This window comes from Orycteropus afer, unplaced genomic scaffold (genome assembly GCF_000298275.1).
Source record: "Orycteropus afer afer isolate SDZICR_OR568_19922 unplaced genomic scaffold, OryAfe1.0 scaffold00033, whole genome shotgun sequence".
NCBI lineage: Eukaryota > Metazoa > Chordata > Mammalia > Tubulidentata > Orycteropodidae > Orycteropus > Orycteropus afer.
This window is the reverse complement of record NW_006921620.1, coordinates 7,369,106-7,383,269: the sequence shown is the minus strand read 5'-3', so window position 1 is coordinate 7,383,269 and position 14,164 is coordinate 7,369,106. Positions and strand designations below refer to the sequence as shown.

The 14,164-nt window shown below is 38.6% G+C and overlaps 1 protein-coding gene across 1 annotated transcript in view; it reads right to left on the bottom strand.

Moving 5' to 3' along the window:
• Positions 1–2,327: 2,327 nt before the first annotated feature.
• RWDD3 (RWD domain containing 3) overlaps positions 2,328–14,164 on the bottom strand; it is a 26,116-nt gene continuing 14,279 nt past the window's right edge. The window contains exons 3-5 of the mRNA XM_007936127.1: positions 5,171–5,658; positions 2,541–2,656; positions 2,328–2,442 (exon numbers count right to left, since the gene is read on the bottom strand). Coding sequence (XP_007934318.1) covers positions 2,328–2,442; positions 2,541–2,656; positions 5,171–5,658 — 719 coding nt within the window. The remainder of the gene's footprint in view (positions 2,443–2,540; positions 2,657–5,170; positions 5,659–14,164) is intronic.

Here is a 14,164-nt window from a genome sequence, read left to right as displayed (position 1 = left end):
AGTAAAGAATTTGAGGCAAAAACATCAATGGAAACAATTAAGATTCTCTTCCTCAAATATTAAAATGAAAGAAATATCAATTAAGATTCTTACAGGTTTTTGGTACATAAAATTTTCCTTTACTCATAGGTCAAATTAAATCTATGAAAATCTCTAACACTGTTGAGATTTAGTTTTGCATTCTGATGTGTATATATTTATGAAAGACTTAGGTGTAAAGATCCAAGAAAGTAATCATACACAATACGTTGTTAACATTATTTCAGCAGATAGAAATACAACATGATTAAGTTGGAGAAAGTCATTACCAACATTCCTTCAGGCGTGATTCTCATTACCCCTTCTTTAGGGGTAAAGAGTCAAATTTGAAGATGAAATTTTGAAGAAGTATCACAAAATATGGAGTGATAAGACACTTTAGCAGAGAAGAGCCATGGTAAAATAAAGAGGACTAGAAGTTCTGTTGTTACAAAATTCAGACACAACCTCCTGCTATTACTGCTGTTAAAGACCTAATGGTGGTAACTTTTAATGTAATGATCTGGAGTGCTCTCAACCACTCCAAACGACATGGCCAATATTTTCAACCTTGTTCTTTTTTCCTTTGCCCCCACTATTTTAATTTTCACCAGAAGTATATTAATTAAAATGAAGGAATAATAGTGGCCATCCAAAACTTTCAAACCTATTTTCCCAGTTTTGAATGCCAGTAGGGTAGCTTCTCCTTGCCATATACGCTCTTCCCACAGAACAATCTATAGACACCAGTCCTCCAGGAAAAATCATAAACATTCAAGAATGAAAGAAACCTGAAAAATCCCCCTCATTAATAGAGCCCTGTAATATGATCAGTGTTGTTGTTACTCAACATCAAGTCAATTCTGATCCATGGCAACCCCATATGTGTCACAGTAGAACTATACTCAGTAGGATTTTCAAGACTGTGACCTTTCAGAAGCAGATCGCCAGGGCTGTCTTCCAAGGCTTGTTGTTGTTGCTACGTGCCACGGAGTCAGACCCGACTCACAGCGACCCCTCCTTGGGTTTCCAAGACAGTATCACTATGGAAGTACATTGCCCCATCTTCCTTCCGAGGAGTGGCTGATGGGTTTGAACCGCCAGCCTTCTGGTTAGCAGTTAAGTGCCTTAGGCACTACGCTACCAGAGCTCCCATCTTCCAAGGCTAGGCAGGTATAATTCAATTACAATGGTGTCTGAAAACGACACATTCACATTGAACTGCCATAGTCATAGAACAGCACTGTCAAAAAACGCTACTCAACATGCCACAAAGTTTTGCTCACTTAGCTCTTCCATCAGTTTTAATTTTATGTTGATGTCAGTGAACTTTATACATTGCAGTAAAAAGAATTCACTTGGTCTTTCTTTCATCACTTGGCCCCTTATTTTAGAAGCCCAAGTGACCTCATATACACAATATCCTTTCTCAGACAAAAATGTCTGCTTACACTTTGGTTATAAACTTTAACATAAGCTTTTATTTTATGGCTTCTTCCCTCTTTAAGTCACAATAAATGTATTTTAAGATGATCATGCCTTTACGGAGTTCCTAAGAAATAAAAAATACTATTTCTATATAATTTCATCCATCCAGGCCAAGTTCATTTTCTGTGAAACATCTCTCCTCGTAAAACCAGAAGGTAAATTTTTCAAATAAAATAAATTTTTCAAATAAAAATTTACCTTAAATCAACTCTCTAGTTCTATTGCTAGCTAGTCCCAAGCTATTTTGGTAGCCCAAAATGAAGGGATTATAAATCCAGTTCTGTACAATTTCTTTAGTTTGTATTTAAACCAAATAATGATTTATGCAACCCCACAAAGAAATTAGTGTTACATTTTTTTAAGAGTCAACTTAAAACATTAGATATAATAAGCTGAATGGGAAAAAAATCACTATCAAATACTAAAAACTTATTTTTAAGTAAACATGAAAACAAATCTATTTTTTAAAATCATTTAATTATAAGAAAATTAGCCAGAAAATCACATAGTGCCAAACAAGTCCTGTATAAAAAGCAAGGACTCATTTATAATCATCATTTTATATTTATCTTTCAGATATATTGGACCTAGCTTTTCCTGTCAAAAATTAGAAGTCAGTTTTTTAAAAAAAAATCTTTATTTTTCCATAAAACAGAATTAAGTTTTACTAAAGTAAGGATGATGTCTCCCATTTTGCTGCAGAGAAACTTCAAAATTTCTCATGTATTTCAATTAACTACTCTCAAAATCCAGTATAAAAAAACAACAAAAATGAACAAAACAAAAACACTGCTGCTTGACTAAGAGTCTTGTCTTCCATTTCACTTTACCAGCCCAAGTACAAATTCAGAGTAAAGATTCTTCAGTCCTGCTGTTTCAAATTCCTTTTGTAACTCGTCCAATGATGAATACTCTTTGACTTCAAATGCCAGAAACCTGCATTATACAAGAGAAAATCATGGATATGCCTAGATTTGTCAGAGTGTAATTATCGATTCAGTTGCTTTTCTTTCTGCAGTAGTATTAAATTATACCTTTTGTGTTCCATCTGTACTTTTGTTTCAAACAGGACACTAATCATTTTCTCTCTGCATTTCTTTCCACTTGAGTCCACATCTACTTTGGAGGTTTTCTGAAGAATCAGGTACTCCTAAATGATAAAACAGTATGTCAAATACATATCTTCTCTGAATCTCAAAGTCCTAGTTTTAAAGGAGCCATGGACCTTGAAGCTTATTTTCATGCATAAAGAGTCCTATGCTCTCTTTACTGAATCAAGGCATAAGAGAGTTATACACAATTTTTACATACTTATAAGCACAACGTTCTGGAGAATGCAGGAGTAAAGAGTGAGGTAATCAGGCTAACCAAAAACCAAACTAGTTGCTTTCAAATCAATTCTGACTCATGAATTTGGATGGGACCACCCAGTAATTCAGACTCTGGGCTGGCTACTTATACGTTCTATGCCTTAGTTATTTCTTCTATACAATGAGAATCACAGCAGCATTGACCTCATGGGGGAATTGTGATGATTAAGTTAATATAAACAAAGCACCTAGAGGACTGCCTGACATATACTGCTATGCTAGTGCTGTTATTATTATTTCTAATGAGCATCTGAATGAAGTTGACAAGCATGTAGCACTTATTATTTCAAATTGATGGCATCTATAAATATGTACATCAAGTAGGTTCTGACTCATAGCAACCCCTCCTTGGGTCTCTGAGGCAGTATCTCTATGGAAGTAGGTTGCTCAACCTTCCTTCTGAGTAGTAGCTCGTGGGTTTGAACCTCCAGAATTCTGGTTAGCAGTCAAGTGCCTTAGGCACTACGCCACCAGAGCTCCCATAAATATGTACCTGTACATTCTCACTCTTACTACACAATCTTATGTAAATATAAGATACTTACACAAAATGTCGGTTTAGAGACAATTATTTAAAACAATTACAATTTCTATATATTAGCAAAGGGTCAAGTTATATGAATAAATACTTGTTAATTAATTGATCAATTCAATCTAGGTAGCAACATCTGAAAAACAGCTACACTTAGCCAAATACACCGGAGCTAGCTTAAAGAAAAATATGAGCCTTTTGGGGAAATATGAGCAAGGAAATTAATTTGTATTTTTCTTGTCAGTCAGTACCCAAAAGGATCAAGTTTTACAGATACAGTATGTGGTGGTGGTTGTTGTTATGTGTCATCAAGTCAGACCCGACTCTCATAGGGACCCCTCCTTGGGTTTCCGAGGCAGTATCACTACAAAGTAGATTGCCCCATCTTCCTTCCGAGGAGTGGCTGGTGGGTGTGAACTGTCAGCCTTCTGGTTAACAGTCAAGTGCCTTAGGCACTACGCTACCAGAGCCTCCTAGATACAGTATGTTGTTGTTGTTGTTGCATGCCGAGTTGGCCCTGACTCATAGCGACCCCTCCTTGGGTTTCTGAGGCGGTATCACTACAGAAGTAGGTTGCCTAACCTTTCTTCCGAGGAGTGGTTGGTGGGTTTGAACTGCCAGCCTTCTGGTTAGCAGTTAAGTGCCTTAGGCACTACGCTACCAGAGCTCCTAGATACAGTATAAATAACCTTAAAATACATGGTCCATTTGTCAGGCCCCAATACAGGTTATATATTAAATTTGAATTATTTGTTGTACCTATATGCTGCAACCCAGCACTAATGTGATTAATCAGATATTAGACTCATTTTGTGATAAGAGTCTATCACGAAAAATGCAGGTCATCATTCTATAAATCTTTAAGATTATGAAAAATGCAGGTCATCATTCTATAAATCTTTAAGATTATAGCTTGTACAAGCTAAATCTGTTTCAAATAAATTCAATTGTAATTATTCCTGACCCAATCTATTTGAAAACATAAACTCTATTAAGTGATTTGTAGCTCTTTCAAGATTTAAAATATAATAAGCAGTTTTCTTCATTTGGCTCCACTTAAACCAGCTTAGACGTGTTTAGAATGAGAACTTAAAAACTGAAGATGATGATTTTGAAAGCAGCTGCTGGGACAAGTCAGCTGGAAAGCAAAAGTTAGGTAGGAGGTGACAAGCTGCCAGCCCTAATGATCCTACTTCTACTAACACTAAATCTTGCTTATAAGCGACAAGCTCTTCTTTCTAGGTATTATAGATATTAAATTAAAATGTCAGAAAGTATTTTTAACTGCCACAGTGTTAACATTTTTGCAGACTACCCACAAATATATCTCATGCTGTTTCTAACAGGAGAGAAATATTAATATGCACAAACTTTTAGTGCACATTTATAAAGTTGAGGCTTAAGAAAAATAACATTCTTATTTATTACTACAGGAATTTTTTCTTCTATACTCTGTAACTTTCACAAAGTGCCATGACTTCCAAAATATAATCTTATGCTTATTCTTCAAGCTTTACAAATTTATAGTTGCTATCAGGAGCTAATAAAGACATTCTTAAAAAAGAAAATGAAGAGCTATTAACCTGGTAACAGAAAAAGCAGAAATATCTTAATGGTTAATCTTTATAAAGAGAAATTTCTTAATGACTAATCTGTTATAAAGCAGAACCATCTTAATGATTAATTTGTTATAAAATACAGATATACCATTTTAAGAAGAAAATAGTAAAATTCACATTCAACATTTAACTTTTTTTACCACCTTGATGTTGTTTCTGCCTCCCTGCAGTAAAATCAGTATTATTTTACCCATGAACATCAGTCTTCCTGTCAGCCTTAAATCTGAAGTCCACTTCTCCACAGTTTTGATGTATTTAGTCTTTGCTCTCATGTGATCTAAATGCAAAAGAGTTACCCACAGTTCATCGTCCACAGTTGTGCTCAGTGGAAAAGTACACTTTTCACTGCTGCTTCCAGTTTCTGGTTGGTTGAGGACGTGTCTGAGATTCTGCTGAACCCAAAGAACAAGCTCGTGAATCATAGGTTCTGACAAAAGGTTCTCTGCTTGCTCAAGTAACTTCTCTTTCACAGTCGCACACTGGGCCCTGGTCAGGTGTTCAGAGTTAACCGAGATACCAGGCAGACACAAAGGGTAAGTGACAGGTAAATGAAACACAAGTTCTAAGGGTACATCCACATCCATAAGTCCTCCGGCTTTTGTGTGAATTCTGAACACGGTGCCATCTGTCTCTGGAAGGCATCCAAAAATAATCATTATCTGTACATAATTCATTTGAATGGAATACTAACAAGCAAAAATAGGTTTCAAATAGCTTATTTTTCAGGTGAAAAAGTTGAGTCATTTTGTGCAGAAACACAGAATGCTAAGGATGCCGTGATTTACCAATTACTTCCTTCAAGCATACACATGCATCCATGCATGCCAATACCCAGGGCTGAACTGGCATTTACCCTTGCTATCACCTCATAGTTATTATTTAGAGTTATCAAGAAAGGTTTCTCATCCCACAATTTTTTTCTGCTCAGATCCAGCTGATAATTCTGGGAAGCCCTAACAAACTCTTACGAACTTTCAAAGAAGCAATAGTGTGTATACTAAAAAAAAAAAATCACTTAACACATATACACTAAATGCAATAAAGGTCATCTTGTGGCAAGTACAAGTCCAGGCAGACACTAGAATCCCATGTGATTGTAGGGTTGCAGAGAAACTGATGACTGTCTATGGTGCAGTAACTGCCTCAGTGAGCTCTTTTCTTACTTCAACTATATTAATATCAGTGTAACATGAAGGTAGCTAGATACACTGAAAATGAGTGGACATCAATTCCGCCTCTGCTGGCTCCACAAGGAGGGGGCAGCACACACAGAATATGAAATGCAATGCTCTGCTCTCTTTCAGATTTGCTCAGCTTCACCCCTCTGATGTGTTCCACACCACTTCACCTCACTTTTCAAAAAGTTGATAAAATGTCAGGCTGATTCATTCTGCAGGGGACAGAAGCACACAGATCAGAAAAGGGGTGTAGAACAGACCTGGGTGCAGATGAATCACTTTGACGCTAACTTGCCTCTCTCTACCCCTACTTCTTTGTCTACGTGCCCTTGTTTTATTCTTCTTCACAAAAAAGGCAGTCAAATCTTTCCCATTTTCATACCTGATTGCTGCTCAACAACTGAAACCTGACTGTATTCCCATTTTAAAGGACCTAACAGACATTAACATTGCTTCCTAGCCATCTGATTCCATTTATATAAAAGCCATTGTTACAGACGTTGATTCCTACAGGACCAAACACATCTGTCACACAAGAGTTTTTCCTTAATGGAATCTGCAGTATCAACTGCAAAGCACTACTATTTTAGGACACTACCCTGACACACAGGCAATAACTATTATGAACACCGTATTAAAATGATATAATGTGATTTTGTTTTACATATATAAAATGTGTGCTGTATAAAGAAAATTTTTCCAAACCTATTAAGTATTATTTTATCAAAATACACTCCCGAGATCAGTACATTTTGTCACATGAAATGGACATTTTAAATAGACCTGCAGATAACATAATTATTGGGCCCCATACACACTTCAGAAATTATCTAGGGAGTCCTGTCTCAGAGGGGAGGTATGATTTTTAAAGATCGTCAATAGTAAACATTCACGGAGAACCTACTAAGCCCAAGGCACTGTACTAAACTCTGAGGAAAAACAATGCGTCAGACACAAATCCTGCCATATTGACTCAATCCAATGTGTCGTAACAGAAAAGGGTGGGCATATCCACATAATCTCCCTCAAGTGCATTTTCTACATCTTAAGATCTCTTTGCAAATACACATACACACACGTATAGTTGATCCTCATTACTCACAGATTCCATATTCACAACTTCGCCTCCTCACTGATATTTACTTATAAAACCTCACGATCAATACCTGCAGCACTTTTGCAATCATTTATGAACAAGTACAGAGCAGTAAAAACTTTGAGTCACCCAATATGTACATTCCCAGCTGAGTCTGAACAAGGTGATGCTCTGTCTTCTTGTCTTAGTTCTCAGACTGTAAACAAATGTCCTTTTTGTGATCTATTTACTGCATGTTTGTGTTGATGACATTGCTGTTAAAAATGGCCCCCAAGCACAATGCTAAAATGCTGTCTAGTGCCTTCAAAGGGAATAAGCTTTGTTCAAGCACGAGTTATAGTGCTGTTGGCCATTAACTTCAATGTTAGTGAATCAAAACTATATAACAAAGAAGGGATCTTTAAACAGAAATAATACATAAAACTAAGTTATGTATGGAAGAGTTGATGAAAATGTCACCAGAGGCTCATGGTAACTTAACTCTTTATTTCCCTTAGGACCAATGGTTCAGTATTCACTAATATAGTGTCTGCAGTTGACTGTACAGAACCTAACAACTATGAATAACAAGAATTAATTGTATACATATATACATACACACACACATAGTTGAGACATAATTCTCTATGGGTCTGGCACTTCGAATGTCATCTGAGCAAAGGGCACAGACAGCTTTATTCCTAAATAATTTTTTTTTTAATTTTTATTGTGATTTGGGTGAAAGTTTACAGAGCAAATTCATTTTCCACATAGCAGTTCACACACATTTTGTCTCATGACATTGACTACAACTCCCCACAACATAACCGCTCTTTTCCCACTTCTTCCTCATAGTTACCTCTTCCCTATGTCCTTCCTTTTATGCACTCCTGCCCTCTGCCCCCCAAGCTATCTCCCCGTGCAAACATAGCCCTTCTTTTCTCCCATGACTGATCACTCCAAGGAGTGTATCTATCTGATGTAAATGTTCACTGCATATGTCTGTCTATTATTTGGCTGGAAGCCACAGGAGTGAGTTCAATTCCAGATCTGAAGGGTAGTTAGGGGCCATAGTCTCAGGGGTCTCACCAGGCTCTATCAGACCAGCAAATTTGGTCTTTTTTTTATGATTTTGAATCTTGTTCCACATTGTTCTCCCACTCTATCCAGGATCTCCTGGATAGATCCTAGATACTGTACTGATAGCCCTCTGAGTGGTTAACAGTGGCAGCCGGGTACCATCTAGTTCTTCTGGTCTCATGGTCATATAAGACAGACAGCTTTATTAAAGGGTATCTGCACAGCACACAACCTTGGAAGTTGTCTCCAAGTGTGAGAGGGCAGATCTGTTTCCTGATCAGTGTGATAAAGAAAACATACTCCTCCAGGACAACGGGGGCAGCATTGCTAGCCACCCCCTTAGAAGATCGAGGGCTTCCTAGCTCAGAGGTCCTCAGCTAAGACACAGATGTGCAATATCCACTTGGGCCACAGCCGCATCATCCCACAGACTTGGCAGACAAGGGAAACTGATGCGAACATAAAGCTCATGCTACTGCCTGCTGTGTTGTGAGTAATGTACTGCCTGAATCCATTTGGGCTCAAAGTCTCCTTAACCAGCCAAATCCATAGAAGTATACTAGGCAACACAACAGCTGCAGTAGTCACTGCTGCTAAGGAACTGCCTGTTGCTTAACAATAACACTTTCTCTCTCCCTCTCTCTCTCTCTCTCTCTCTGTTCTTTCATTCTTCTGAGAAAGAGTGCCTTACACCCTTCCACAGTGAACCCTACCACCTCTAAGACACTATTCCAATCATATCACTTCTCTTGTCCTTATACTTTCTATCCCTCCCTACTGTTTCCTTTTCTTCTGCACACAAAAATATTTATCATCTCCTAGTTCTAAAAAAATCCCGATGCTACTAATTCCCTTAAGCTACATTATTTTCTGTCCTTTTATCCACAATCTTCTTGAAATGTAATTCTCACCCCCTGCATCCATTTTCCATACACTAGTCTTTCCTTAAACCACTTATACTGTGGCTTCTACCATCACTTCTCTATGAAGCTCCTATGTCAAAATTACCAGTGACCTCCTAATTCCCATGGTAGAAGAAAGACTTAACTGAGCAGACCTGGGTTACTCAAACCTTGCACATTCTGGGGGTGGGGGGCGGGGAGTCTTCTCTTCAGGACATGCTGTTGGCCCCTCCTAGGAGAGGAGCTCTGAGCCACTGGAATATTCTGCCTAATAAGAGTGTGTGCATGCCTGAGGCCTTGGGCCACACAGTACTAGGAGTGGAACCCAGATCTCCTGCATGGAAGGTGAAAAGGCAAGAATTCTACCACTGAACTACCACTATCACTATCCCCTTATACCCCTTGCTCAAAACAACTCACCATGGACAAACAAAATATGATATCCACCATCGAACACCTGAGGTCAGCCATAATGTAAGGCCACCTACCATCCCAGCATTCTCTCCTTACTCTTTTGTTCAACTAACCCACTTGACACTGTGCCTTGAACACAGTCTGTGGTTTCCCATTTTCAGGCCCTTGCTCCTACTATCAATTTGGCAAGAAGGGTCTTAACTGTTCACTTTCTACCTACCAGAATCTTCGTCAAACTTCAAGGCAGCTCTCTAAAGCCTGCCGTATAACTTCCATGGTACTCTGAACGTCTTTGAATCGTGTTTTCATACCCGGAATTATTAGTGTTGAACCATATCAACTATTTTTTCTATCACTGGAGTATCTCAATATTCTTTTTCAAACAATGACCAAAAAGGTTTAAGAAGCTTTTAAATTTTACAGTTACACAGCTCTTAGAATTATGCAGCTAGCTTGTACACATGAACCTCATAGGTACAGAAGTCCTCGGAACCTACTGAAGGCTAAACAATGGCCTCCAAAGACAGCCATGTCCTAATTTCCTGTGAATGTTACTTTATATGCCAAAGGACACTTGCAGATGTGATTAACCAAAGGACCTGAGATGCGAAGACTATCCTGGATTAACTGGGTGGACCCCAAATGTAATCACAAGTGTCCCTATAAGAGAGAAGCAGAGGGGGATTTGAACACAGGAAAAGAGGGCATTGTGACCAGTGAAGCAAGATGCTACGCTGCTGGCTTTGAAGATGGAGGAAGGGCCCACAAGGCAAGGAATCCAAGGAATGGAGCTCTAAAAGCTGGAAAAGGCAAAAAAATGAATCTCCTCAACAGCCTCCAGAGGGAACACAGCCCTGCGGATGCCTTGATTTCAGCTCAGTGAAACGGATTTCAGAATTCCGACCTCCAGAATTACAAGAGGATAAATGCATGTTGTTCTAAGTTACCACGTTTTTGGTCATTTGCTACAGCAGTCACAGAAACAAATACTGAACCTGTAGCTACAAAGCAATCTTTTCTTTTTCATTAAGAATCCTCTCTGATGAGTCCCATGCAGCCCACAGTGTTCTCCACTCTGCAATATAAATGCCCACCTGTTCCTCTCCAGCAAGTAAACTAACTGACCAAAACAGGCCATCCAGTGAGATAAAAAATCTTGAAAGGCTATAATGAATTGGCTATTCAAATCCTAACCAGTTTTCATTTGTCTCTCTCAGTTATTTCCTGGTCCTTGTCAGCAAATAGAATAGCAGTAAGGGAAAATTCTGACTTTTGTCTTAGAAAATTCTGCAATTATTGGTTATATATGCTCAAAAAAAAAAAAAAGACTGCTTTAATTTTTTTTAAGAAAAAGATTAACATTTTCCTAATTGGTCTTCTTAGTGAAACCCCTCCCCAAACCTCTACATACACACACACACACTCTAGCTGCCAACTACAATCACACAAAATGATGTTACCTCTATGAGAAAATGAAAAGACCAATAACACATTCCCATTCTGTTGATTTTAATGTGGTAATAAAAGTAAATGTTCTGTTAAAAACTCATTCTCAAAGTCTAGAAGGGTACATCTTACCTTTCTGCCTTAGTTTGTACTTGTAATTAAACTGGCTCCTCTTTTCAGAATTTTTCATGTAACACCTGTATTATCAGTTTGATTTTGATATTCTTTTTTCCCTAAAAAATAAAATTGGCCCTATCTGCTGTAAGATTAATAATAGCTTAGAAACAGTGGATTTACTGAAAAATCATTGTACTCTAAATCTATTACTAATCTCTGTCCCTCTGTGGGCCTCCAAAAACTCTAGTCGTTAATTTTAACTCACAAACTTATTATAGTCCGTAAACATCTATGCCCTAGAAAGCAAATGCCCCAGAAAACTAAAATTCTTACAAATTCCAAGACAAGATCATTTTAATCTGTCCTAAATACCCTATCTGGGGCTCTGGTGGCATAATACCTAAGACATTTGACTGCTAACCAGAAGCCTGGTGGTTCAAACCCACCAGCTGCTCCTTGGAAGGAAGACTGTGCAAGCTACTTCGTGATACCACCTTGGAAACCCAAGGAGGGGTCGATATGAGTCGGATCCAACTCGACGGGAGTGAGTTTGGTTTTTTTGCAAACACCCTATCAAAAGATGTAGGTCTTTCTTCTGGTTAAAGTTCACATACATATTTACTAGGGGTTCTTTAATAAGCCATTCTGCCACCTAGTAAGTTTATCGATTTCATAACTCACTAAAACACTAACTAGAATAGGCTTCAAAATTTCTTCTTACAAATACATGAAAGAAAATACAGCCCAAACCACACTCCAAACAACAGAAACTCAAACTACAAAACCTAACTACCAATTCTACACTACGTTATTTTTAAGGTTTCACGCTACCTCATAGTCTACAACACATAATAGTAGCCCAAAAAATGTTGTCCAATGACAAAAGACATTGGAAGAGAACATGTAAACAAATAAAAATTAAGATAATGGGTTCTGTAAGATTCATACAGAGCCCATTAAGAAATCATCTGCATACATATACAGCTGATTTTCCCTATACTTGTACCTCTCTGCCAATTGTTTATATCCTCAAAGCAGGAGTTGAGCAGAAAACAACTAGGAAGCCCCAATGACCATGCCATACTTCCCCAAAAAACAAAACCAAACTCGCTGCCATCAAGTCAATTCCAACTCACAGCAACCCCCTTTGGGTTTCCAAGGCAGCAAATCTTTACAAAAGTAATTGCCTAGTTTTCCTTCCATGAAGTGGCTAGTGGGTTTGAACCATCAGCCTTCTGGTTAGCAGTCAAATGCCTTGGGGACTACGCCACCAGAGTTCCTTATACTTCCCAATCACTGGATTTTCTTTCCTCCTCCTCCCAAATGGCTCCCTGAAAATACACTTACACTAGTGCTTATTTGTATGTTTCAGCTGGACTTTTATATAGGTTTAAAATGTGGTTACAAAAAAAAACAACAAAAAATAAATGAAACTAAAAGCAGCAATCCAGCCTTAAGAAGTGAAGTTCAAGGATGAACCAGTTTTACAGGTGAGTTCAGCAGTGACAATTGACATGAACAGAATTAACTAGACAATGCGGGGCCGTCATGATTCATTTTGCAAGAGGGTTCAATCCAACTGGAACATAAGTGTTTGAAGACCACGAAACTTCATTCTGCAGCTACTATTAAACATAATATGTGATGGTGAGTTTTACACATCTCCCACTTTCCTAGTTTATAATCTATGAGATAATTTTCAGAAACTCAACTCCTACATATAAAGGGCATTGACTATAGCTATGTAATCTCTGTGAACCTATCAGGAAAACAAAGATAAATAACAATACCAATCTCACCTACAAACCCACCCTCTTCAGACTCATTCTGAACGTAACGTGCATCATACCCATGTCTTTACTCTGGGTCCTCGTTATTGCTTTTTCTCTCTGGACAAGTGTTAGCCCTGCTGTTTAAGACTTGTTTCCTGAAACTGCAGCCCCATCTCTATCGTGGAGCAAGGGGTTAACACAAGGTGCAGTAAAAGGGTCCACACACTCTAGAGCCCGACGGATATTTAAATAATCTCAGCATGCTGTCTTCTCTGTAAAATAAGGCTAAGAGTACCTCTCATCAAGTTAGATGCATCAGAGTATCAGGCACATGGTAAGTGACTCAATTAAACTTGGTACCTGGACTGATGATACCGCACAAGGAGGGACAGAACATCTCTGATATGACCTACCCACAGCCCTCCACAAAATTTGCACCCATAATACATAGTTATACCTGGTGACTTTTACTATGATCTTACTGTTTTGGCTACCCAGTGCCACCCTGGCAAGAATATACCACAAATGGGATGGCTTGAACAAACAGGAGTTTATTCTCTTACAGTTTTGGAGGCTTTAAATCCAAGTTCAAAGTGCCAGACTCTAGGGGCTGAGTGAAAGCCCCTCAACCTTGGGCTTCAGCTCTACCTCCTGCTCCCAGCCCACTGAAGCTGGAGGCTTTTCTTCACGCAGACAGTTGCTGGCTGCTGAGGCTGAGAAGTCCAAGGTTGACAAGTAAAAAGGTACAGTCCCAATGTCACCAAACTACATGGCAGGCCACTAATTCAAGTCCAGTAAAGTCCCAAGATTGGCATAGCATGGCAGGCTACTGAACAACTCAGCTACATGCAGAGTTCAAGAGTGCCATAACTAGAGACCATTCCCAAAGCTGCTTCTTATATACAGAAAGCAGACCACATCCCTAAAGCAGCTACTCAGCTGCCTGTGGTAGATCCCACCATGGAGCTGACTGCCAGTCTCATCATGGGGAATAACTACAGCCAGCTGCCCAGCCACTCAACCAGGCACAGCCAAGATAACACACAACCTTAACTACCACACTTGCTATAACCATTGTAAAGAAGCCAAAGCATAGGTAAGTCTTTGTGGTATAGTAAATTACATAGTGGGGCTTTTCTAGCCCTAAGTGTTT